At 36.2% G+C, this 26,298-nt stretch overlaps 1 protein-coding gene across 1 annotated transcript in view; it reads right to left on the reverse strand.

Annotated features, from left to right (window-relative positions):
* USH2A (usherin) overlaps nt 1-26,298 on the reverse strand; it is a 396,442-nt gene that overhangs the window by 245,192 nt on the left and 124,952 nt on the right. Inside the window, exons 21-25 of the mRNA XM_075496427.1 lie at nt 10,700-10,830; nt 4,560-4,686; nt 4,058-4,155; nt 2,385-2,565; nt 1,745-1,875 (exon numbers count right to left, since the gene is read on the reverse strand). Of these exons, the coding sequence (XP_075352542.1) occupies nt 1,745-1,875; nt 2,385-2,565; nt 4,058-4,155; nt 4,560-4,686; nt 10,700-10,830 (668 nt within the window). The remainder of the gene's footprint in view (nt 1-1,744; nt 1,876-2,384; nt 2,566-4,057; nt 4,156-4,559; nt 4,687-10,699; nt 10,831-26,298) is intronic.

Genomic DNA, 26,298 nt, shown 5'->3' on the forward strand with positions numbered 1-26,298 from the left:
GTAGCTCATGCGCAACATGCTACACACCTCATTTTCACTTTCTATTAACCTTTTTTTTTGTGAGCTCAAGTGTACAGAAAAACCTTCTGTCATCATTATGTATGTGTAGAACACAAAGCTGCAAGGGTTGGAAAAGCATGCGTATAGTCATCTTCTCTAAATTCCTCATCTTAAGGCTATGGAGATGTTGAGGTGAGGAGTAAAGTGAGATAAAAAAAATTTTACTTGACTTAGGACAAATGCTAAGAAAATTATCTAATCACAGTTTTCAATGCTAAAAATAATATAAATATAAAACTGCCAAAAATCTGGAAGTATGAGTAGACAAGGGAAGTGTTTTGTCTAACTACTTTGTGCTTTTGACTGCACTTTCAATTTAGTAAGTCCCCTTTTTCCTTTATAGTCAGCAGCTGTTTTCTCATATTTATTAGTCTTTCACAGAGCAACAGAAAGGAAACAAGGATCACATTTTCCCTGTGAATACTGTTCACATAAATAGTGCCCCTGTACTGTGAATTACACACATACAAGTCTTTTTAGGGTGGGACAGCAGTGTATGTATAGCATCTTACGCTATTAGCTCATTACTTGAGGTAATAAAAAATTGTCTGCTGGAAAAGTCAGTAATATAAAAAGTAAATATAGAGTAAGTTATAGCTGACCTGAAAAGGGGAAAAATATATTTATATGTTTTAGGTCAGAAGTTTAAAAGAAAAGGCAGATTAGATATAATGCCATACAATAAAACAGGCTGTGACATGATAGCCATTAGCAAAACAGCTGCATTATAATAAATAAACAAATAAATGAAATTCAATAAAAATGCAGAAAGGGCAGATTAGGTCATAAAGAGTAACACTACCCTCAAAAATGTCTAAATATAAATGATTGCTTCTTGGACCAACTAAAAAGATGTATTACTTTCAATGGAATACCTACTAGTTGGTGCAAGTAGTAACTATAGTTGACCCACTAAGCAATGGTGACCACAGGCTAATTACATTCAAAATCCCTGGTGGAAGAAAAATATGAAAATCCAGAGCCATGTAACTAATAAAAAAATTTGGAAGACTGCAACAAACACATTCAACCTTAAAGAAAATCCTGGAAAAGATGGAAGCATGGGTACTTCTGAGCATAAAACAGACACCAAAAAGAAAGTTCATAGGCATTATCTCACAAATTCGCTTAATACAGGATTTGTGCAGCATCCTCTACAGTGTTGGGAAAACAGTGGTAGGGATGAGATGGGACTAAGCTGGACCACTAATTTCTGCCTATATGACAATCTTGCATTGATTATAAAAAATACATATACCTTAAAGAGAAAGCTTTACTAGGATACTGGGCAATTTCCATCACGAACTTTTTGGTTTACAATTTAATTGATTTTGTTCTAGCATGAGAACTGGGAAATTGGATAACTCTATACTTTCCAAGGAACGAACCAAAAGTTTTTAATACATCTTTTGTTCTCTTTCTAATCACTTCTAATCCAGGAAAGAGAATAATTCTGCTTTTCATATATCGATATCTTTCTTATTTATGATATAAATAACACAGGTAACATTCTGAGCATTTGTTGGAGTCTTTTTGCTCCCCTTACACTTTGCTGTGCACAACATTTCAAAGTATCACACAAAAATAACTTAAGGTTTGAAATTTCTTTAAATGCTGGACATATCTTAGTAGACAAAACTCACAGGTCATATCTGAATATAGTTATAGCTATTTCTGAACTTACTGCAAGATAATCTGGGCCATCTTTATTGTAAACAAACAAAAGCAATCCATTCAGTTGATCTGTTCTAAATTCGAACGAGATCTCAAATTCCAGTCCACCACTGAAAACACCTGAACTCAGTTCCAGGAACCCTTGAAAAAAAGTGTACACATGCATAAGTTAAATCAAATACATAAATAAATAGGTTCAAGAAACCAAAAATCTAGGTGCTACTTTCTACTTTGACATCAGGAACTCAGAGGTTTCAAGAGTAAGGTTTACAACTTCATTGCTCAGCTTCATAAAGGATAGTTATCCATAATGTACTGCAACAAACCAAACTGGTGCAATGTCCTAAATTTTGCTACCTGGCATTTTCTTGGTACGTTATAGGCACCTGTGTCTCTTCAAAAGTGAAACTTCACCTTTTCCATGCATATCAAATCTGTATACAGTTACAGCAGCAGCACCTGTCTGTGGATGCAATTCGTCTTTCATGAGGTAGTCTTCTGTAAACCCAGAAACCAAATTTTAAACCATTCAAAAATAATCCTATATAACTAAAACTGCTTTGAAAAGCAGATCACTGCAATATTTTTTATATGATCACCTTTTATATATCAAGAACATACTTGGCTAGTGCAATAGTACAGTAAACTACCTTTGCCAAGAAAATGTGCTCCTTCTGAGAGGACAATAGGGCATCCTTCCCAATTATGATAGACATTGTTTTGCTCTTCAGCATCCTGCCAGTTCAAAGATTCCCAGTTTTCATAGGGAGTATGCACTTTTTTCAAAAATATGTCACTGAGACACCCCACAAATCCTTTCTGGACAATCATCTTCATCCCTGCAAAAAAAGAAAATAATTTTTTAAGCCAATCACCTGCAACTAAACAACTAAATACAGGGATTAATTTATATGTTTTATACACGCTCACCCTATCATATATGTCCATGTGTGCATTGATAACCAGCCATCAATCACTTCATAAATCTGGTCTCCAAGCTAAATCCAGATTTCTGAATGGGTCTAGTGACAGCAGCTACTGCTATGTAGCTGGAGAATATTAAACTTTTTGAAATTTTGCATACAGGTACTTTCAAATCAACAGCGTAAATCTACCCCATGAAGATTCCAAGGAAAGTTTTCAGGTTTATCTGCTTAAACTAAACTATAAATGTGAAGAAAGGCATGCGCCTGCTGAATAGGAAGAAACAGTGTTGCAAAAGCTAAGGCAGATGAATACACTTTTAGAAGCGTCATCAGGAAGTTTTTCTTTTCTTGTTTGGATAAAAAAAAAAGTGATTCATGGCTGCTATCTCTTTTTCTTTACTGGGGACAAAAATATAAGGCAGGTTTTACAGATGGTATTCTCTTGAATGGTGTTTATAGTCAATCTCATTTTGATTATCTAGCTGAGGTGTATGAGGGAGGCATCCTGGATTACTTTATGAACCAAAGTTTTAGAAGAACACGTGCACGTATTTCTGGTTTTAGTAAAGTGACACAAAGAAGGATAGAGGAAGTTGTTATACTCTAGTGCACCTCACATCAAGTCATCACCTAGATTTCACGTCCTTGTCAGTGGTGAGAATACAAACTTAATACAAACAATTTGGCTTTCAGGTTAATATGAAAACAACAAAAGCCTGGATACAAACCCACTGAGAACAGCTGATTGTATACTGGTTTTGTATGCAGTCACCTCTCTGTTAGCTGCTGGAGGAATATACACTTGGTATATATACCAAGTTTATATATGAAGATATATGTTTATTGATTCTTCTGGAAGCCAGCTACAATCCAGTTCCACATAAATATAGCTGCAGAATACAGATATATTCATACACAACTGAGTTCAATGCAACAATCCCTGAAGGATCCAAACTCACGCCAAAAAAGGCCAGCATGTCATAACCCTGCATCCAGGTGGGATGTATAACCCTGTGCTTAAGCTAATAAAAACAATTTGTATGTGCACTTTGGAAAAGAATTTGGGAATCTAAAATGTAAAACGTACCCCTAAGTTTCACATGCATACCAGTTCTGTGTATAAAATTCATTAAAATGAACACAGACCTCATACACTGCTTTACCGCTGACAAAATCAACTATATAGATATTTCAATCTATCCCGAAAGATAAAATTTGAGAAACTGTACAGACTTATTTCTGATTAAAACAATTATGTAAATAATTATGCAAATTAAGTACTGTCCTCACGTTTCTGACACAATGTCGATACAGCCTACAGTACTGCAAAGGCAGTTAACTCAGTGCCACTGTATAGGATTTATCATATTATACAGACCACAGTCATACTCACCTACATCCTTTCTTACAATAGTATAACCCTGTGGAAGTCCTCCAACAAAAAGTCCCACGTTCTCTCCAATAATGGTGCTGCCACTAGTTGCTAAGGAAGAACCTGAACAAAATAGGTCATTATTCTTGTGTTCAACGCTTTCAACAGATTTTCAACTCAATAACAGAATATTGACATTTGAGAAAAGAAGCTAATGCAACACAATATCCTAATACTTGCCCATACAAAACCTGGAAATATTTACAACTCTATTTTACAAAAGAATATTAACACAGTCATAGAGTCAGAAGCACAAAAAGACAAACTCCTCGCACTTAGTATTAAATTACCAAAGATTCACAGTGCACAGATACCTCAGATGCACGGACAAAACAGTAGTGATGTTGTCAGAAAACTGAGTGAATCTTTTGCTGTATGGATGAATACAGGCACTGGAAAAGTAAGCAAGTGAGTAACACCCTGAGTAATACCAAAATAATAAAGCAAAATGGAACTGGATTGATTACCTGTGTACTGCCCATCCACTGTGATGTTCCCCTGTGCTTGAATTCTTGTAGCAATTATTTGGTGCCAACTGTTATCATTGTACTCTCTTCCACCATCATTAGTTGGAGTGACTGCTACCGCAGATCCCTTTTTATTAACAGAAGAATCTGATTTAGAATATTATGAAGGTAAGATTTAGAATTATACCTTACTCTTTATACCATTCTGTGGTATATAACATCTAAAAATAAAGACAAAAGTCCTCTGTTTAACTTCTTTCGGAATGCTGAATGATGTTTAGAACTGATTTCCCCACTAAATTAACCTTCTCAAATAATAAATGAGGGATCAAGGATCCAGTTCAGTTTCTATTAAAAATAGAAAACCCTGTGTAGTTCCCCTGATAAAGATGAGGATGAGGCACAAATTACTGAGGGTCATGTCACTCTGATTTTTTATTTATTTTTTTTAATGAAGTCTCTATTTAACTACTTCATGGATTGCTGTGGTTGTAAAGCAATGGTAGTTTGATGGCCATGATTCAATGTGCTATCCACAGAAAGCAACCGCGTATCAGGATTGTTGACTGCAGCGCCTGTCTACAGGAAGAGACCCAAAAAAGATGTCTTTGTAGGACAGTATGAAGACGCGCGTTCCATCACTGTTAACTCGGTATCAAAAGGACTTGAATTTTTAGGTGAGAGGGTATAATACATTTATGAAAGAAAAGGTCATACCAAGAGATTCAGGAAATAAAAAAAAATAGAAGGTAGTTATTGAGGATGTTTTTATCATGCAAGGGATGCTTATAAAAATGTTTTTAAATTTAACTAGAATTTTTACCTGCTTTTATTAAAATAAAAAATATAATGATATGAGGGGGTGAATTTAGAGACATCCATGACAAAACGCAGAGAACTCTTTTCTGAATTGCTGAGTAAGAAGAGAACAACAGATGCTGTTGCCAAACGAAATCTCAAGACTGTAAACAACCAAACAAAATACCCCATAAATTCATATAATGGTGCAATAAAAATAAAATTAATGTGTTTCAAGAATCTTCCTGAGATTTATATCCAAATAGTCTTCTAACTTCCCAGTAATTCCCGTAATATTGCCTCAGGACCTTATACCATACTTGAACCATGTGGGAACTCAGTTATTCTGTTGAATTCACAAAATAGAATTGTCCTATGTAGCAGGCAACTACTGAATGGAAAAACATTTCTTTGCATAGGCAGTACATTAATATTAAGAATATTAATATTCTTAATATTCTCTGCAGTTAATTCATGACTTAAGACAGGTTTCAAAAAAACAATTTCCAAAAAATATGTAAAAGAAAAATAAGAGGTTCCTTATAATTTGGGGTCTAGCTTGTTACTTTGCAGTAGCAAACCAGACAGTTCCAAATTTTTTTTTTTCCAGATCATCTCGTGCTCTTTCTGGTTCGAGGACCTTAGAGTTATGCATATGAAGAAAACCTGTTGATAAAAACAACCACCTATTGTGAGTAATACTAAAAAGGTCTTGTTAAAATTTAGTATTCTGCCTTTAGTGATGTGCATCTATTAGAAATTGCTTGTCAGCGTATAGATTTACAAACACAGTATATATTTTACAGTACATTTGGAATTGAGGAGTGTCACTGTGTATCCTATGTATGAAAATATATAGGATGTGTACATATGTACACGATTACAGAAAAAAAAATTCCATTAATATTTACAGGGTGTTTCCTACCCCACTCAGCCAACATCCTGGTACTGAGGCAGTTGGTACAGCAGTCCTGTCCCTTGATAACAATACAAAGCTATACATCCTTAAATACTAATGCGCACTTTTTCATATACTATTTTTTATTGTCTTCTCTCCTATTTCAACATTTTAATATTTTACAAACACACATTTCATTATCGTAGTTTAATAATTAAAACCAGAACTGGTGTCATGCCCAATTAATGTGCCCTGGTAGCATGCCCATTAGTTTTTCCATTAGTGAATTCAACAATACTAATGGGATTACTAGCATGGGATGCTAATTGGGCGTGACATAAGAAACTGGCTTACTTCTTAGCATACCCTTGCTAATGATGAAATTAATGAGCATTTTATTAAATGCTGTCTCATCAAAGTGTACTTAGTTAGCGTTAAAATTGTTACAAACGATGCTGCATTCTAAAGATCAGGTGCCTGAATAAGTGGTTCTTCATATTATGTTTGGCAACAGTCTAGAGCATTAACAGTTTTATACATCAGAAACCACATTTATTTGTAACCCGTTCAATCTGGGACCACACAACCATATGTGCTAACCTGTGCTTACTTTCAGGGGGAAAAAAAAGAAGAAAAAAAGATGATGTTCAGGGTTCAGCATGCACTGCATTGGAGGCCTCTGTACAACATTTTATCCAGAACTACTCGAGTGACTCTGTGATCATATTCAAATATCCTGTTGTGAAATGGCTTGTTATGCATTTTGGAAATCACACACAGGGAACCAAATCTGGATTAGTTTGCTGAGCCATACAATAAGTCTTAATTTTTAGTAGCTCTCAGTAATAACTAAATAAATATGAATCTCTGTGGCTCTTCATGCAGAGGATTACGCTCATGAAAATATGTAGAAACATCACAAATACAGATCCTCAAAGATACTGTCTAGATGCCAAAGTCTGAATGTAACTACACTTCTCCCAGTCAAGTTCTTTCAGTGCCCAAACTCCTACGACTGAGTAGGTGAACAAGTACTGAACTTTTGCCAATGCCAAGCAGCAAGGTATAGTCAGGATTCATAGCTAGGTATTCTCCATCTTCCTTTTTTTGGGAGTAACAACTCACCCTCAGACTGTGCCTACTACTTTGGCCTCGGCACAAACCACAGGCAACGAGAAAAGTATCAGTGTTCCTCCTTTTTTCTGTAAAGTTTAGTAAATGGATCCTCTTCTAAAATGCAAAAGCTGGATTCAATTCCCTCCATATTGTGAGAAGAATCCTGATTATCCTCAGAAGACTGTCCTAATCACTAAGGAAAGTGGTGCTCCAGATTGGCCTTAAATTTCCACTGTTAGTGATTTCACTTTGTATAAAATATTCACTGCTTCCCTGGGAGAAAGATAGAACAAATGACCTGTAGCCACTGAAAGATAACTATAAATTTAGCTAGAGTTGATTGTGTAGTTCAGGGGTGGATTTAAAGGCATTATGATGAGAAGAAACTCCACGGACAGCTGAAGGTTTGCAGACATACTGAGTTTGGAGGAAGGTCTATGGAACAATTTGATTATGCAGACAAGACTGAGGAAGACATCTGTTAGTAAAAAAACCTCATGCTTCCTGGACCATGAGTAGACACCTGCAAAGAATGACAGTAAAACACTAAGGAAGGAAAAACGAGCAGCTAGACAACACAAAAGGGAGACAAAAGAGATCGTCAGACAACAGCTAGACGAATGGTGGTGTACATAAAGTTGAGAGAAGTATGAATGGACAGGAAGAAAAGGATTTGAAATTAACACTAAGAGAAGGAAGAAGTTAGGCTGCTGAAGACTCCCCACTAAGAAGACTTGGCAGGACTATCCCCAGAGCAGATACAACAAAGAGAAAACGCGCTGCTGATCATCAGCAAAGATACGTACCAGAATCCTGAAAGGGACTAAGGGTAAAGCTAATTAACCTGCCGCAGGACACAGCTGGAAGGGAGCACAGAATATTACACCACGCTGCTCTAGATAAAAAGCATCAGAGACACAATTGTCATCAAAATAATTTTTGTGGTTTTTAAGAGAAGAGCACAGAGGCAGGGCCATAAATGCGTATCATATATGCCACAACCATAATTAGAGAAAACAATACATATAACCTGGTTAAGAAACCACATGATGTCAATAAGAATTAAAGCATTTGCACACTAATGCAAACTGTGATGCACAAATGAAGGATTAAGAATTGGTGCTAAAGAACATGACACCTGATGCTATAGGATAGGAATAGTAAATAATGGCAAAAAGAAAAAAGAAACAAACTGTGTAGAAAACATAGAAACAAAGGTAAAGATAGTAAGGTAGCACAGCATATTAAGGATACAGAAGACTGAAAAATTTTTATAACTGAATTTGCACAGGTAAAAGTTTTAGAAAAAAATACCAAAAGAATTATATTGATGTAGGCCACAGTACCCTACTTCTGCACCTGAGAAGGCACAGGAATCTCTTCTACGTTATTAATGAGAAATTAGAAGACATTAGCTTTCAAGATATATCTATAGTAAATCAAATGTTAAGATCTACACTATTCCTGAATGCTTGGAATGAAAGATTTTTTTTTTTTCTACAGTCACTGAACCAGCAATATAAGCTATTTTGGACTTTGTAAGAGGAGGGAACAATATGGAAGCGATGGTCATAAAACCCAGCATGAAACAGAGTTGTCTCAAGCTGATTCAAATGAAACACAAAGATAAACAAAGATATATTCATAAAAAAGTAATTTGTTAAAATTCAAGATAGTAACTATTGAAAATATTGCTGAACTGAGAAGCTCTAGGGACTGAATATGGACAAGACCTGCATTTTTTTTACAGTTAAGAGACAGGGGGGAAAGGGACAAAAAGAAGAAAAAGAAAAGAAAAGCCCCAAACCAGTCACTCTCCCTCCTGTCCCCCTTCCTCCCCATCCCCCAAATACCGTGAATCCAAACAAATACAACATCTTCTAGGGAAGGAGTCCAACCTAGCTGACATAAAGCTACTTCAGAAAGTGCAAATCTGCAAGGACGGCTGGGAATACTATTTGAAGCACTAAAATACTAGTTGAAAGATATCCACTCCCATTAAAACAAACAACCAAAAAAAAAAAAAATCAAACTATTACACCTAGAAAGATCTTGCAAAGGAAATAAAAATTCCTTTTCAGTTAAGTGAAGGTGTAAGTGTAAAAGAGATAAAAAAGAACTAGTACCTATTAAAATGTGGATGAGGGCAACATTAACAACAATGTTAAGCACGGTCCCAAAAATCGAAGTACACACTGACTCAGTTTGCAGCAAGGAAAAGAAGATAAAGCCTGTGTGTAAATGCAGTGAAAATAATAGAAATTTATATCTTGGGGAGAGAAGCAGATTTAACAGTCTCTAGCACGGGGATCGCATACATGCTAGCCTCTGTGTAGCACCATGCCTCCTCCACAGGTTCTCCAGAGCTGAGGAGGAGCTTCACTGCTGCGCAACGCCTTTGCATGTTCATGGAGCACCAGTGCCTGGACCATGGCAGAGCTCAGGGAGCAAAGGTTAACAGTGGATCGTCAAATCTCTGAATCCCCACCATTTCATACCATTAAGCATTTCTGCAGTAGACGCAACGCCAATCACATAATTAGACACTGAAGCATGATGGAAGATAGGGCTGATACAGCGACCAGGCCTTCCAGCAACACGGAGGCAGCGGTAACCTCATGGAAAGGATGCACGTATATGGATACACACAATACCACATTCTGCCAGTATCATTACAAAATCCAGTAATTACTTACAGTTTCTTGTACAATTATGAAATATAAGGGAGTCTGTAATGCTTTTTTATTCCATGGGGAGATCCAATTTTGGGGCGCAGAGAAAAAAGAAAATACCCAAACAGGAATGCAAGGAATGTGACCTTATTTTTAATCTTGTGGAATTTATTTGATAATGTTTCCTTCATTATTTATGTCTTTGCTATGGTCATTATTACTAGAAGTGAGAGACTATTTTCATCGCATTAATGGCAACACGCTGATTTCAGTAGGAAAAGACAAAATCTCAAGATGGAAGGCTTAAAAATAATTGACTAAAAATATATAACCTTATTTGCTAATTCAAAAACTAGTTCTGCCCACCTTTGAAATCTTGGTACTTTAAGCTGTAGTGGTGTTTGGTGGTACTGACAAAAAAGCCCAACCCATAAAAATGCAAAAATAAAGTCATGAATTGTAGCAAACATAACAAAAAATGAGCAAAACTTTAGCGTTTCAGTGTTTCTCTCCCCAAAATGTCCAGTTACCTAAGGGTTCTGAAGAGCCAGTTAACTTGTATCAATTAAATAATGAAAAAAAAAGTATAAGTATGTAAAGAAGTACTGAAAGAAATAATATAAGCTATTTTTATAGGATCCTGTCTTTTGTCGTACCTGTGGATCAAAAAGAAAGTAAGGGCGCCCACTCCTCAGTTGAAGTGCAATGTATTCCTCTTGATTCCCAGCTGATGCAGAGAAAAAAATCAAACCATCAGGTTCCTGGGTTCTAAATTTCACTTTAATACCTGGGTAGAAAAAGCAAGCAGATGGTTAATGCCAAAAATGGTTCTTATACATTCTAACAGTGTAATTACAAACAAAAAGTTGTTTTAAAAGCAGCAGTAAAATGGCAAACCAAAATCATGGAAGTTTTGTTCACCTAAACCCCCTGTGAATCATTGCAGGAGAAATTTTACTAAACCAGATTGAATCAGGCTTTGAGAGAAATGTCTGTGATTTCAAAGCCCTTACTCATCTGTAAAAAAAGATATGCTATTGTGACTTATGCTGTTCAGTAACTTCTTTCTTAAAAAAATGTAATTCAAATATTAGCATACTATTGTAATAGTTGATGTTTTACATGTGGATTTTCACTTGTACTTTAAGATTTCTATTCATAAAGTAAGAATGAGGTTCCTGCATGGAAGGATTTCTATGAAGAATAGTGGGGGGTTGGTTCCAAAAGATATAGATACACACACACACACACACACGTATTTACATGTATATTTATATATATTCTTTTATAAAAACATATATCTAAGTGCACAAAGAACACCTGAAAAAGAACAAGTTTTAACAAAAATTGGACACATCCCAAGGAATAATTGATGAACTAAGCTTAATTAAGAACTTTCCAGATCATTATCAATAGTCTTCCATTTGGCTTCTGATAAAATAACGTCTCAGCACTTGAAATGCCATTCAAATAACAATACAAGGGAAAAAAAAGGGGTTTTACCTTACTTTTTACCACAAATAAAATATCAAAACAAGCTAACTAATCAGCTTGTAAATGTTGGAATATTGTTGTCCATGGTATAAACTTACTCAGTAACTATCTACGGACACATTAATGAAACATTTCATAAATTATGTATCCAGTTTTGAGAAGTAAAATTATGAATAAACAAGTTTTGGATAACCACCAATCTTTTATGACTATAACGCCTTTCTTTTAAGCTGTCTCCTGGAACATCATCTTACAGAAACAAATAAGAAAATTGCAAAACCATATGCCCGATTTGGCCCAACTTTTCTAATGTGCAAATCCAGATATTGCAGGCTGAGTCTATGGTGGAGCCATGCCTTTATTGTACTAATTTTTTTGCAAAGGAAAATGAAAAGGCAGCAATAGCAACATCTACTTATACTATACACTTCCATGACATTTCTGTGTAAAATGCTTTCTACAGAACAGGTTAATTTATTGGGTTTTACCCAGCTCCATCAAACTATTCAATCTTTTCACATGCATTGTCACTATCTGATGTCAAGCAGAAAACAGTAAGTGACAAAACTTTTTCTTGTAGACCGCATCCATATTTTAAAAAATTAAAGAATTATAATTCTGATGCATATGGATACTAGGTCATGCTTGTTAATTGCCTATACCCATAAGAAATATCCTTTGACCCCATTTCCTAATCACATACATGTTTGCATGCAAATCACATGATGCACTCACAGATATGAAACATATTCTCTAGGCAATGAAAATCAGTCACATTATTAAAATACTTGCAAAAAGCAGTTGTACACAAGTAAGGCCCCAGGAAGTAAAAAACTCTATAAATAGTGTCCATATACTTAAGGAAAAGCATAACTTTGCCTGGCTCAGAAATAACCACTACTGCCGTACTTTGAGGTTCCAGGTATTTCCAGCTGCAGTATCTGCTGGAGAGGGTGAGAATGATGGCCTCTAATCCCAGCACTGGCGAGCACAGTTAATTTAACAAGCTGCCAGTATATTTATCAAGCTGCCAAAAGACATTTCTGAAGACCAGAGGATCCCTCCTCACACCTAATTCACAAGGACAACCACAAACAAAATAATTGAGTTTCTGCAAAAACACTACTATTTTATAATGTTGTGTTAGAAAATATAAATTAAATGCCTCATAATGGTAATATTGCAGTAATTCTAAAAGTTTTCAAATGTTATGCAGGAGCTTGCTTTCTTCTTTGGATATTGAAGAGGCTTACAAACCTTAACTCCTGCCTGTAGAGCTGCCATAGCTTCATATAAAGTATTGATGAGTCAGGAACCTTTGTTTTCAGTCATAGCCCATACAGCAGATTCTAAATTAATTTGTCACCTATTACAGAGTTCAGAAAAGGACTCTGCCCCTTTAAGTTCAGGTATCTTTGGAGTTTCTCATGAGATAAGGAAGTCTGTATAAGCTAGTTCTAAATAAGTACTTTCATACCTCGATATTAGTATCTTTTTGTATTTCTAGAAGTGAGTGCAATGGAGAAATCAAATATTAAGCAAACTTCTGCCACATAGATAATATTTTCACTGGAAGATAAAAACTTGTGAAATTAATATTTTTCACAGGAGCATACTAATTAAAAAAAAAAAAAATCTGAAAAGATTCCTCAAGTCCAGGTTGGACCTCATGGTCAAACCAAAACATAGCCAGAAATCCCATTCAGACTTGTAACTGCTAGGTGTATGTCATTTTTCTGCCTTATTGACACTGAGCACTGAAAATGGATCTTACTTAACCCGAACACAGAAAGCTTTCCTTTGAAAATCTGAAAAGTTTCACAGAACATGAAAACCACACTGGCTCACCAGAAAAACTTTCCTTTTTTTTTTTTTTTTTTTTTGGGGGGGGGGGTGTCTACTATTTCAGTATGCATGTCTAAAACCTTAACTTCAATGTTAAATATAACAGATAAATAGAAACATAAATAAACCAGTGACATTACAATTACCTCTGTAATTTGTCATATACAGAAACTGCACCTCAGCCATGCTGCTGAGGCTACTAAATCTTGGATGGAAAATATGACCATCTGTGGGGCATAGTATGAATGTACTTTTAATCAACTGAATCTTGAACTGCAACTGAAGAATTCACCTAAGAGGCCTGCTTATGTGACAAAAATGATTGGTCCACAAGGAGTTGCTATCATTTCTGGGGCAAGAAACAACAGGAAGTTCTACTACGAATTAAACATTAATGTATGTCATTCAAATAAACTCTTTAATTCCATTTCAAATAATAGCTGCAATTGGAGAAGCTGTCAGAATTCCTTTAATTATAAAGAAATTTCTTCAATTTTTGTAATTGAATTTCTTTAATTATAATGACATTGTACAAAACATAATACAAGCGTTGTGTACAGTGAACATAAAAGACAAAAGGAAGAACAGACAGTAATAAAAGGACAAGTAGAATAAATTACCAATATTATTATTAATGTTTTAAAGTATCCCAAAGCGTGTTAGGGCAGACTCTTCTCTTTTGTAAGGATCTACATAGCTTCAACTTATCCAGTCGCGGATTGTGATTAGATTTTTATCAGTTTCATAGATGGCACATCCAGGTTAGTAGAGGAATGAGGATGTGAGTGACCAATGCAGGCATTTGAAAGGCATTAAACTGAGCAGCAATATCAGCATGCTACCCTGCGAGTGCACACCGTTTTGAGACTTCCTTTTAGTAACAGGCTGATATTAAAACAAAAAAGATATACTATTACAGAAATGTCAGATGAGTCAGAACCCAGCTTTTTGTCTAATACAGACAATGCATATGAAATAATTCTTATATCCCTTCTTTGCCTCCCTCATGTGAGGTTTGCAAGTCTGAGAATTTCAGCAACATTTCAGATTCTAACTCAGATTCACATCTGGATTCAGTTTCTTCCGCCGCAATTCAACATAGCTTGCAAGATCTGCACAAAAGTATTTAACGGGCAAGAATGTGCTCTTTACAGGCTGACTGTGTTTTTGCTTAAAGCAAGTTTACAGAGCACACGGGATTATTTTGAGTTTAGAGAGTTGGTCGTCATGGGGAAAAAACGAATTAATTAGAGCAGCTCCTAGATTAGCATAACATATACAAACACTTTGTAATTATTACAGCAATAAGATTAACTTCTGACTAACATTAACATTTTTTCTTGCAAAATAAGAAGTTAAAAATAGGGGGTTTTGACCAAGAAACTTTGTTCACCCAAACTAGAGAGGTCTTACTTCCTGTGAAACACCTTTCCAATTTAACTGAATTGAATGTAGTTTAAGGGGGGGGGAAGAGAGAAAGGCAGCATTTCAAAATACAACATTCAAAGCACTCAAAATCTTTTGACTTTTTAAAATTTTGGGGGAGAAGAGTTGAGGGCAGAATGTAGGCAGAAGGGCAAGGTAATTGAAGACATCTTTTACAATAACAGCTGAGAGACTTCAGCAAAGTGACCTGCTTAAGACTAATCTCTTTGTCCCATGCACTCAGCTAAAACACCTGTAAAGCACCTTTCTCTGCAACTAGATGTTTAGAGTCAGCTCAACATAGCCAGTAAATATAAGTTATTAGACTCATTAAATACACAGAAGTTGCTACAAGTCTCAAAAGTCCCATGCCCCTTCACCAAGACCTATATACAACCACATGAACAAATATGTCCAAAAGTGACAAGAACAGCCATATCAATGTATTTCCAACCTGGATGCGCTCAGCAAGAATACTGTTAGTTTAATTTTCATAAATACATCAAATACCAAACCATATGCATAAGATTAGAAAGTAAGAATAATAATTATATATCCTTGCATATTAGGAACATTTTCTTTGTGGACTTAGGAAATCATAAAAGGAAAACAGTGTACATTACGGTTGGAAAAAATAAAAAACCCAAACCACCCTAATAGCTGCAAAATCACAAAGCATTATTAGAAATGAATTTTGCATCATCTGTGAAGCACAACCGTTTTCAGTGCAATTTCTCCCAGGATTGTACAATTGTACAAACACCATTTGTATTTTCATTCTACTTCTATCTTTATATGAAATGGTGTAAATAATTATATAATTGTACATTCCAATCAAATGAACAGAAAATTGTTGGCAAAGAAAGCGATCTCCTTATGTTTACTAAAGCCCTTATTTGCCCATAATGCCAGCTAAAATGAATAGAAATTGTATATAAAATTTTGACTACAGCATGAGGCTCTCAGCAGTCCCTTCAGGATGACAAATGTTAAGCATTTACTTAACATTAAGACTGTGTACAAATGCTTTTGCCTAATCAAAGTACATTTTCCCACAGAAATTATAAAAGAAAATTTGTTTTTAACTGGGAAGGGGATAGATGGGGAGTAAAACTCGCAGGTACTATACACTTCCATTTAATTAATATTTAGTCATTATTCTCTCTGTGAGAGCGATTCTGCATGCTACATGCCATTACAATAGCTAAACACATTTTAAAATGTAGTTTTTATAAGAAAATACATCTTTCAAAAAAATAAGAAGGGAGACTTCACAAAAATAGATCAGTGTTTAAAGCAGTTTCACATAATGGACAATGGAATTAGAGGAAAAGGAGGAGCTCAGTGGACACTTTCCTGGACATACTCATGAAGATCCTCTGCTGAATACAAGGAGTTCCTCACACTATGTGATGGCCTATAGCTTTCTGGATTTTGTTGAGAGAAGAAGCTGGAAAGTGTTCTTCCCAAATCTGTCCAACATCCTTTGTTGTCTTTGGTACAGGATCAGGTTCCATATTTTACTGTTACTTTTAATGTGTTTGAAAATGTTTTTGAAGTTCATCATCACAAACTTTAAACTGAGTTAGTAATTCCATCAATCAAGTAATGCTGTCCAGTTTTAAGTTGCTTTGTTTTTTTAGTAGAAACTTAAAATATATACTTAAAAGTCATATACATATGTACATATACATATGTACACACACACACATATATATGTACACACAAACACGAAGAAAATTTTTCCCAAACTTTTTCCAAGCTGTAACTGGAGTGTCCAATTGCAGGTCAGCAGCTCCTTTTCTTTTGCAACAATAGTAAAACCAAGAGAAGCTGAAAATCCATTGTTTTTAAAATTAGTCTGTACAAAACCCCCATATTTTGGAAAAAGTCTAAGTTTTTTGAATGACACAATTTGAAGATTTTTTTTTTTATACTTTTAATACCTCAAACTGCCAAAAAGCTAAGTCAAACTAAAAGGTTGAACAAGCATAAATACATAATACAATGAATGAATGAAAGGGGGAAATATGTAACACTTCTCGTAGAAATCAACTATCAGGCAAAATCCCAAATCCTCTTGATGAGAACTGAGTATTTCTTTTACACTAAAATGACTAATTTGATACCTGTTTTTTCTTATTTTGCTTGCTACCCCATTATACCCACTACTGGTAAAACAAACAGGACATTTTAGCTTTAATCTTCTTACTACATAACCCAAATAACTTCAGTCATGTTTGCATTAATGCTGCATTAATCATGTTGTTGCGTATTAATGAGTTTTCAGGCTATGCTAATTACTGTCATAGATTCTGCAGCAGCCCATTAAATATACAAATTACAGAATTAAAGAGCCAGAGCTCTTCATGATTAATCTTTAAATGGAGAAAAACTAATGATGTCTGTACAAAGTTTCTCTCCACTTTTGGCTGACTGAGCCCAATGAACAATCAATTAGAGTGTTTGAAGAATAAGAATATTGCACATACTAAAAGATTTGTTATGCTGTTATTCTATGCAGAAGACATACATTTATAAGTTTCTATCAAATGGACTTCTGTAACATATTCCAGCCTTTAAGGTCTCCCAAAGTGTTGCACAGGGGTAAAAGCTATAGGATATTCCAATTCATTATTGCATACTCATAGGAAACTGCTGGTACCATATGAATATAGCAAATCAATCTTATCCTTTTAGCAAGGACACAAGTCCTGCTACTCCCTAGTAAGAAAGATTTACAGCAAACCTTGGTGAAAAGAAAGCTAAGATAAGTTTAAAGTCATTTGATAAGATTTGATGTATTAGTAGCACTTTATCCCCTCACTTACGCAGGGATGCTTTTTCAGGAATAGTGTAATACCTACTGGTTAAATCAAGAGATTCAAAATTAGGAGACCTTGAGTCTGTATTCAGCCAATGACTGAGGTATGTCACCCCAGAGCCATCGTTTAAACCCCCTGCCTCCATATTCCTTCCTGAAGAATGGTGGCCAGTATCACTCATGTAAGGTTCTGTAACGTTTGGAAAATTCATCAATGTTTTGTTCTCCATAGCCTGAAATATATATAAAATCAGCAAAATGCCCACATGTATTCAGAAAAATTGCCTAGACACCAGGCATTTACTGACATTTGAGAAACACTAATATATCCAAAAAAGGGTATTAGTCTAACCTTTTCCAAATACTGCATATTATGCAGAACGTCACAAGACTTCCCTAAAGAGCAGATTCTCAGTCCATATCAATACTACTCTGCGTGTCAACAGCTGGCGTTTAGTATTAACAGGGCCATTCCAGACCTGTCCAATCAGTTCTTTATACCACGGAAAAAATAAATAAACCATACTTTATACGTTAAAGATTTTATATTTATACAAAGTAGTTCTTTAAAGAAAAACCTGCTCAGAGCAAGATGGATCATGGCATGAAAATACTCTCATATGAAGATAAAGTGAAAAAGACTGGATTGCTGCACATAGTGCACAAGGAAGACGACATAATACAAGCATATGAGATTGCCTAGGAAAGGCAGATAGGGAGCAGAGAAGCTTTCCAACACATGCTCAACACACAAACAAGACAGCAATCAAGGAAAGTAAAAGGGAAGAAGTTCAAAGCAAAGATGTACCTTATCACAGGCACTTTACAACTTCCCAGTGAAAAGAAAAAGATCATTACAACAATCTACACAATATTGGCACAAGAAGTATCTGAGAGTTTAGCAAGACCCAAAAGGAACTGGACAGTCTGACTACCTAGATTTATCTAAATAAATAAATGAAGACCACAGAAAAACATATATGAGAGATCAGGGTGAAACCTGATATGGCGATGCAGATGATACCATTATCTGTTAGCATTCCGCTGCCATTAGAGACAACATCCAGTTGTTTACACGGAGCTTTTAAGCAATACAATCATTAAAGAAACTAGCGTCCTGACTCCGATTCATTTATTAAGCAAGCCTAGGAACACAATTCATAACTGTCTTCTGCTTGTGTGCATTGGGACAGTATAGAACAAGCATACCTCCAACCAGCATTATTTTTTCAGAGCATAGCTACCAGAGTAGAAATAATAACTGTAATCGTGAAATTCTAGGAGTCAAGTCCTGCTTGGGGTAAGGATCAGCTGCAAGTTTGTTTCTGTGCGCTCTTAATATTGAAGTGAAATATGAACAAAGAAGAAACATCAGCCCAATATTCAGCTAATGCTTTCTTTGCTGTTATTGTTCAACTTGAACAAAATTTGAGAAAATTTTACTCAAATGTGCCTCTGTCAAATAATACTGGTAATCTTTATTTTTATTTCTTTATCTTCACATAGGCTGGAAAGAAGCTCAACAGGCTCTGATTTTGTTAGAAAAGGAAGAAAATAGTTTCTAGGAGTAAGAATCCTTTCTGAGCAATTTCATGAATTCACACTATGATATTTAAACTATGGAAATAGAGGCAAGCATTCATCTTCATTTCAGGATAAATTCTTTAGAGAAAGAACTGTTTGCTGTTACCCGTATGTGAATTAGCGCATAAAAAAGGTCATCTTATGCAACAAGGGTAAGGTGGGAGAGGCTTCTAGGTGTTAATGCAATGCAAATCATAATTACTAGAAATATGATGACAAGAAGAATCACTTCAAAGATTTACAACAGTGCAATCTATAAAAGGTCAACATCACAGAGAAATCAGAAAGGAGCTGGAGGTCAGTAGCTGTAAATAGCACTTCAATTATGAGCCTTTAGTTAGTATTTCCAGCAGTAGTACAAATGTAACACTGCACACAGAGTAATTTAACTGATCAAGGGAGAAGAGTACGACTAGAACTGAGTAAAATGCAAATACATCAAAATGAAAGTCAGTGTAATGATCTGAAACACAGCAAATCTAGACAACAGTGCACTAGCCACGGCACAATCCCATCACACAGCATCACAGAAGCTGGAAGCACACTAAGGTGGAAATCCTGCAGCAAGCGAAGAAGATTCTTGATTAGGCAATGTACATACGGACCAGAAGAATAACTACAATAAGCTAATGAGCGTCTTGAGGAATACTACTGGACAAAAATGGAAATGTAACAAGGAGGAAGACAAAACCTTTTAGAAGGAAATATAACACCACAGAGCAAACACTCAGCAAAAAGCATAGTTTCAAGTTACAAACTCAGCAACAAAAGCCACTCATGGTAGAACTGCAAAAAAGCTAACAACATATCCAAGTTAATGCAGAGTTTTAAGGTAGACCAATAAACTGCAACAAAACTGCCAAATTAAGAAGTGAAAGTAATATATAATGTTTCCATCTAGTAATATTTGTGACATTATTTCCCCTGACTATGATTGACATAATGGCCTTTTCCAGATGAAGCCTAAAACTGGTTTTGTTTGCAGGAACTAAGTTCACAAGAGGATTTCAATGGAATGATCAGGTGCAAGTTTTATATATAGATAGCAAACTCACTTTTCTCACATTTACAGGAGAGTGTGCTAGATATAGCATGACATACCTGCTGACAGTGAACAATAATTTCCTCAACCTCCACCAATTTAAGTGGTTGTAAAGGTTCACTCGTTGCCTTCTAAGATATTTGCCACCTAACGGAACTGTGCCTTGAAAGTGCAGCAGGTCCTGCTTTGAAAGAGTTAATAATATTCCATTACACTTTGTTCTCTTATCCATGTGCCTCTGTACCTAGGAACTGCACACTCTGTAAATTAAGTGCTTTATGGGGTTTGGCATGAAATGTTCACTGAAAACATATCCAAACACTTTGTAGCACTTACACAGAATATTTTTACTTAGAATATGATCCACAGCTACCGAAACACTGGCTTCAACACCTCAAGTTCAGTTTCACCGAAAGCATCACCCTTACAGATCAGGACAGAATGGAAATAGAAGAGTTCAACCTCTCTTGTACTGGACATGTAGGCTTAGTTGTAATCCTGAAAGATGGCCTTGCCCCTGCTGCCTTTAAATGACCATGCGATTAGAGGCATGAAAGTCAACAGGATAAAGCTAACGTGCTGGGTCTGTTACTGTAAAAGTAAACTACTACGCCCAATCTACAATACACAGAAAACAGAGGCAAGTCTGCGTAGGAAGCTAAGAAATCTCACAATTTTCTCTTAGAAATTACTTTAGCATGTGTATGACCCCTGCTTACTCTCACTAGTATTTCCAAATACACAGAAGGAAGAATTTATCATGCATACGGCAGTCACAGTCCCTGGACTGCTTTTGAAAACAGAACTGGGGAGGGAGGGGAGAACCACCTGTAGCAGTTGGTCAGCATCAGCTGCTGTTATTTCCTTTTCCTTTCATGGTGCGACACCCTAAGTATATGGCCCAATAATCAACCAGGGGATTTCATGCTATTTATCATACGTTAAGGCTATAGTCACCAAATTCACCAACCTTCTCTGCTCTGGCCAGCTTCTGTAAAGAATGTGCCACAGAAAACATGACCCAGTGCAGTAAGCCAGCTGTGGAGGTTTCATCATCAATTTGTAGTCTGGCTTATTCCCAAGAATCAAACCCCTGCACTCACTGTAAGAGTTAAGCACATACACAAGCATAAACCAAAACTAGCATGGTAATGAAATAGCATTTATCTATCAGCTGAATAATCACACACTATGAAACACTTTCAGAGTGATAAATACAACTCGAACCCTCCCCCTCCTCTGCTTTTTAGGAAAGCAATACAGTGGTATGTGGTGGACACGGAAAAACTCCAGTACTACATCCATTAACACAACTAATGTGATAAATACAACTCACAGGGGACAGATATAGCCAGATATTATGCTAAATCCTGTGTGCAGTCACCTACCTGGGCAACCGGGATGGTACATAATAATGCTGGCAGTAGAGGAACACAGAGGGAACGTCTTCTCCTACCCAGGTGGCCTAGCTGCTCCTCAGCTGAGGATTTGAGCTGAGATTTTTCACGATGTGTCAGGATGCAAATGAAAAAGTAATAAGACAACTGACACACAAAGCAGCACCAGCAGTGATATCTGTTGGTATTTCACTGTGTTTCGTTGTATGGTAAGGCGTTCATGATTTTCTAAGGACTCTAAGCAATACTTGGCGGAAACTAAGTATATCTCTCAATTCTGAATTACATCCGTTGGTACAATCAGTAGAAAAGGTGATCCAGAAATAAGCATGAATAAAGACATTTCAGTGGTATGAATAGCCATGTAACTCAAGTTGTAAGGGCTTAAATAAAGGGCACAATTTACACAAAGGTTCAACTTGAGGCAAACGAGAAAGTGAGGAATACAGAAAACCATAATGACAGGAAATTGATATAGCACATAACATTTCCTAAATACTATCATAATTCTGTTTGCCCAATGTAAGTTAAATTGCAACACTAAACAAGGAATAAATTAAACTGCCAAGGCACAAGGATTAAAACAGTAACTTGCATAAAATTTCCCTTTGGTGCCTTCTATGTATGTGTAGTTGATCCTGTCTTACACTTGGACTGTAAATTCTTTAGGGCAGATGCTGTCAACTTTTTGTTCCTAATACGAGATACACGTAAAGATTTAAAATTCGACCAATTTTATGAATCTAAATAAAAAGAGATAAGGACAATACTGAAAATACTTTCCTTAACAATTTCTTTCACATAGCATGATGTCATTTAGCCTCCATATATTGTGATATTTTCAGGCAGTTATTGATTGATCCTATGTCATCTTTTCAGAATTTTAATTCCTTATGGGATTCTTGCATTAAAGACCACTTTGCTGTAGCCTGCCTTTGTGTTGATTTTATCATTATTGCTTAAAACATGAGTGATTACAGAATACATGACTGACTAATTCTGAATGATGGTAATAAGGAAAATTCTTCTGCAAAATTCACTGATAATTTTTTCTTTCTTCTCCCTCTCCCTTTCTCTCAAAGTATGAGACTTTCTGCAACACAGGAGATCATGATTGATTACAATATTGCAATAGATTCAATCAAAAAATGAGTGATTAGACTTACAACATTACTAAGAAGTATGAGACTCTATATTCTTTTGTTTCCAGTGTGACCATTTTTGTATCTTTACCACTTGTAGTGCCTCACAAAAAGACACCCATATTCAAAACAAAACCAAAAAAAAAGCAACAATCCTTGCCTACGTGCTGTAATAATGGCTCCAAGTCACCTTTTTTTCCCCTGTCTCCTGTGTTGCCTGAGGATTCAATTGACAGCCAGCTTAACTCCCACTGATTATTTTAAAGTTTTGCTTGCAAAGCTAGGGCAGGGTAAGGGAAAGAGGAAAAAATTACTCACCTCATCCTTAACAATGCACAAACCTTATTTATAGGTTTAAAAACACTAAATAAAAAAGCCTCTACAAAAAATTCAATCTAAACTGTGTTTTGCTACTAAAAGGGTGAACTGTGTAATTGTAGCAGCAAGGCATGTCTAGCGTAAAACGGCATAGCCTTAGAGGAAAGCCGGCCGCCAGCTCTTGAACAGGATTTGGCTCTCAGCTATGTCGGTGCAGGAATGCTGCCGCCGCATCAAGCTGCCGACAGCAGGGCTTCCAGGCACAGGGACTGCCCACTAATCCGGATCCCAAACTGCTGTAGAAAGGAAGTGTTGGACTATCAAGGCTGACTCCGGAGTACTCCGAGACCTTATACCCAGCTCAGCCCTGTCCCATAGTAAGAGCTCTGGGGAGGGACTGCTTGCGAACTATTAACATATTTCCTCCCATAACATGCAGTAGGCATGCTGAGGCTCTGAAGCGTAGGAAGATTTCAGCCGGTGGCTTATAAAGCCAGGAGAACTGGGCGTTTCTGTCTTAAAGCAACCTTGAGCACTGGCCATTTCTCCGGCTGGCTGCAGCTGGCGGGCACTTTGCAATTCTGCAGGAGTACTGCGTTGCCCTGATTTCCACCTCTGACATTCCCCTGGCCCTTTCCTGCCTATGTGAAAGGCAGAAGGTCTGGCATAAAACCAATTATGCAGTCTTTGCTTCACCCAGGATTCCCATTCAGCTCATTTTCCCCCCTTGGCGCATGCAGCTCAGTAGCATAACAAAGTTGACACAGGAATATCCTAATTTTTTGAAAATTAATGATGCTAATGTGACAATCTAACATAGGTTTGGAATAAGTAGCTCAAACTGGCATATTTCGATCACTGTATTGGAACAATTTGGGAGAGAAAAATACAAAAGACGGAAGAAAGATTGAAGAATCCTAAAGGAGGAAAATAAACGGGAGAAACACCTGAATTTGAAAGCTAGAGTGCAGAGGCAGTGTCTTTATAATACATTTCATCTTCTAAAAATACTGAACGAAACCTCCAAACGAAACCTAATAATTAAATGTGCAAATTGTTTGTAAAGGAGCTCACTCTGAATAGTGCCAAAACTTTCATGGTAGGGATGACTTTCATTCCAAGATAAAACTCTCTCTTTTCCTTCTACAATGCAGTAAGTCTTCCCAAGGGTAGACATTCTCAAAAACACTTATCCCTCACCCCCTCCTTGAATCTTCCCAACAAGGTTTTGCCGTAGTTCCACAATTCACTTAATAATTTGTTTCTGACTCAAAAGATATTACCTGGGATAGTTGTACCTGCCAGTCTAGCCTTCGTTTCGTTCATCCAATTATGAAGGTTGATGGGAACAAAGACTGTAATTTGTGTAAATAGATTCCCCCTCCTCCCTCCCTGCCTCTGCAGCAAGTCACTGAACAACTTGAAAATGCATAAAATAAAATCCCCCAAGGGCTAAAACTCCACTACACCAAAATTCCCACTATTTACTACAGAAGAAAGTGAATTCATTCTGTTAGTGGTGGCATCTCTGCTGGCAAAGTTTCATTTTTAGTAAATCAAGAAACTTTTGAAGTAAACCAGAATAAAAGAGCACTATGAATTATCAAGCCTGAAAAAACGGTCTATATAAAAATGTGACACTATCTGCTATTTTACCAGTTTTTTTCTTTACTCAGGAGAAAATATGAAGACACATTCCATTCTAAGCATCAGTTGTTATAACTCTAACTACCCTAGAATAACAACACTAATCCCAATTTATGTCCATGTAAGCATGGTCAGAACAAAGAATTTTAAACAGACAGGCTTAGATACAAAGTATCAGGTCAGATTTGGATTATTTTGTCTTTTTTTCTTCCTTTTTTTTTTTTCCCCTCCCTGAAGTAGATAGTGTGTTCCTTTCTGAGCTCCCCAAGAATATAATTCTATACCGCACCGAGGAGTGCCATCAGTATAAGTAACAATGACTCTCTGAATTAAAGAATAGAACAGCAATATATTTCTGTAGTTCCCCCCCGCCTTGCTTAGTATAAGGAAATATTTTATGTTACAACTACTTGCTTGTACAACGTTGCATGGATTTTATAGGACAGCAGAGAAAGACATCTTAAAAAATATTCAGAAAGCAGAAGGCAGGCTCCCCAAAAGCCTGTTTTCCCCACAATTAAAACAAAGCAAAACCTGGTTTTCCAACAAATAAAACAAAGTACTCCATAAGAATATGACCAAAAAAGAAAAATCTTTTCTGCAATAACTATAGTAAGGACAATACCATTTGCAGAAAGCACTGAAAGAATTTTGAAGTAGACATGTAGACCACTAAAGGAAAAGTGGAGCTGCATAGCAGAAATTTTAGAAATCTTGAGTTATTGCAGCCACCATATTTTCAGGGAATAGCCTTGTTTTATAATCTAAATAGTAATCAGAACCACAGAGAGCAAATAATCACTTCTTAACAAGATAAAGATAGGACTTTAGCAGCAGCACAGGTAACAAGTTAGTTTAATAAATAAGATAGTGCAAAACTATAGAGTGCTTTATAAGTAATGATTAATGTTTAAAATCAATGCTCTTGCAAATTGGAGCCAATGCAAAGGGGCTAGCACCAGGGTAAGATGATCCGGTTGATGTATTTTGGATCTGCTGAAATAAATCCATTTATAGGAGCATTTGCAGGATGACTAAGTTAAAAGAGCACTGCAACAGTCAGGCCTGGCTAAGGGAACGCCTCCTCCTACTGTCAATATTTCAAACTGATAAAGAGCTGACCAAGTGCAATCAGTGCTGTGATGAATAAAAGAAAGCTTGGGACCATTAACATTAATGGGACTTGTATGGCTAAATGCTTGTATATTGTACTGAAAATTTACCCAATGGACCAAGAGATATTTTTTTTGCTTATGCTTCCCCTTTTCCCTGCACACTGTGTATGATCAGTTTAAAAATATTTGCAACGTAATATAAACGTCTAAAATAACTTCATATGATTAATATCCTATGAGTCTCTGGAAAAAAAAAAAAAGAAAAAGATAAAAGAATTACAGAGCTCACTCTGGCTACCTGGAAGACTTGAGAAAATAAAAATGCCAGTTTTACAAACACAGATAAAAATGGCTGATCTAATATCTTCAGGCAGAGTGCCTTAGCCTTGGGGCACAATGACAAAGACTCTAGAACCTGCCAG

The sequence above is a fragment of the Mycteria americana genome, chromosome 3, assembly GCF_035582795.1.
Source record: "Mycteria americana isolate JAX WOST 10 ecotype Jacksonville Zoo and Gardens chromosome 3, USCA_MyAme_1.0, whole genome shotgun sequence".
Taxonomy (NCBI): domain Eukaryota; kingdom Metazoa; phylum Chordata; class Aves; order Ciconiiformes; family Ciconiidae; genus Mycteria; species Mycteria americana.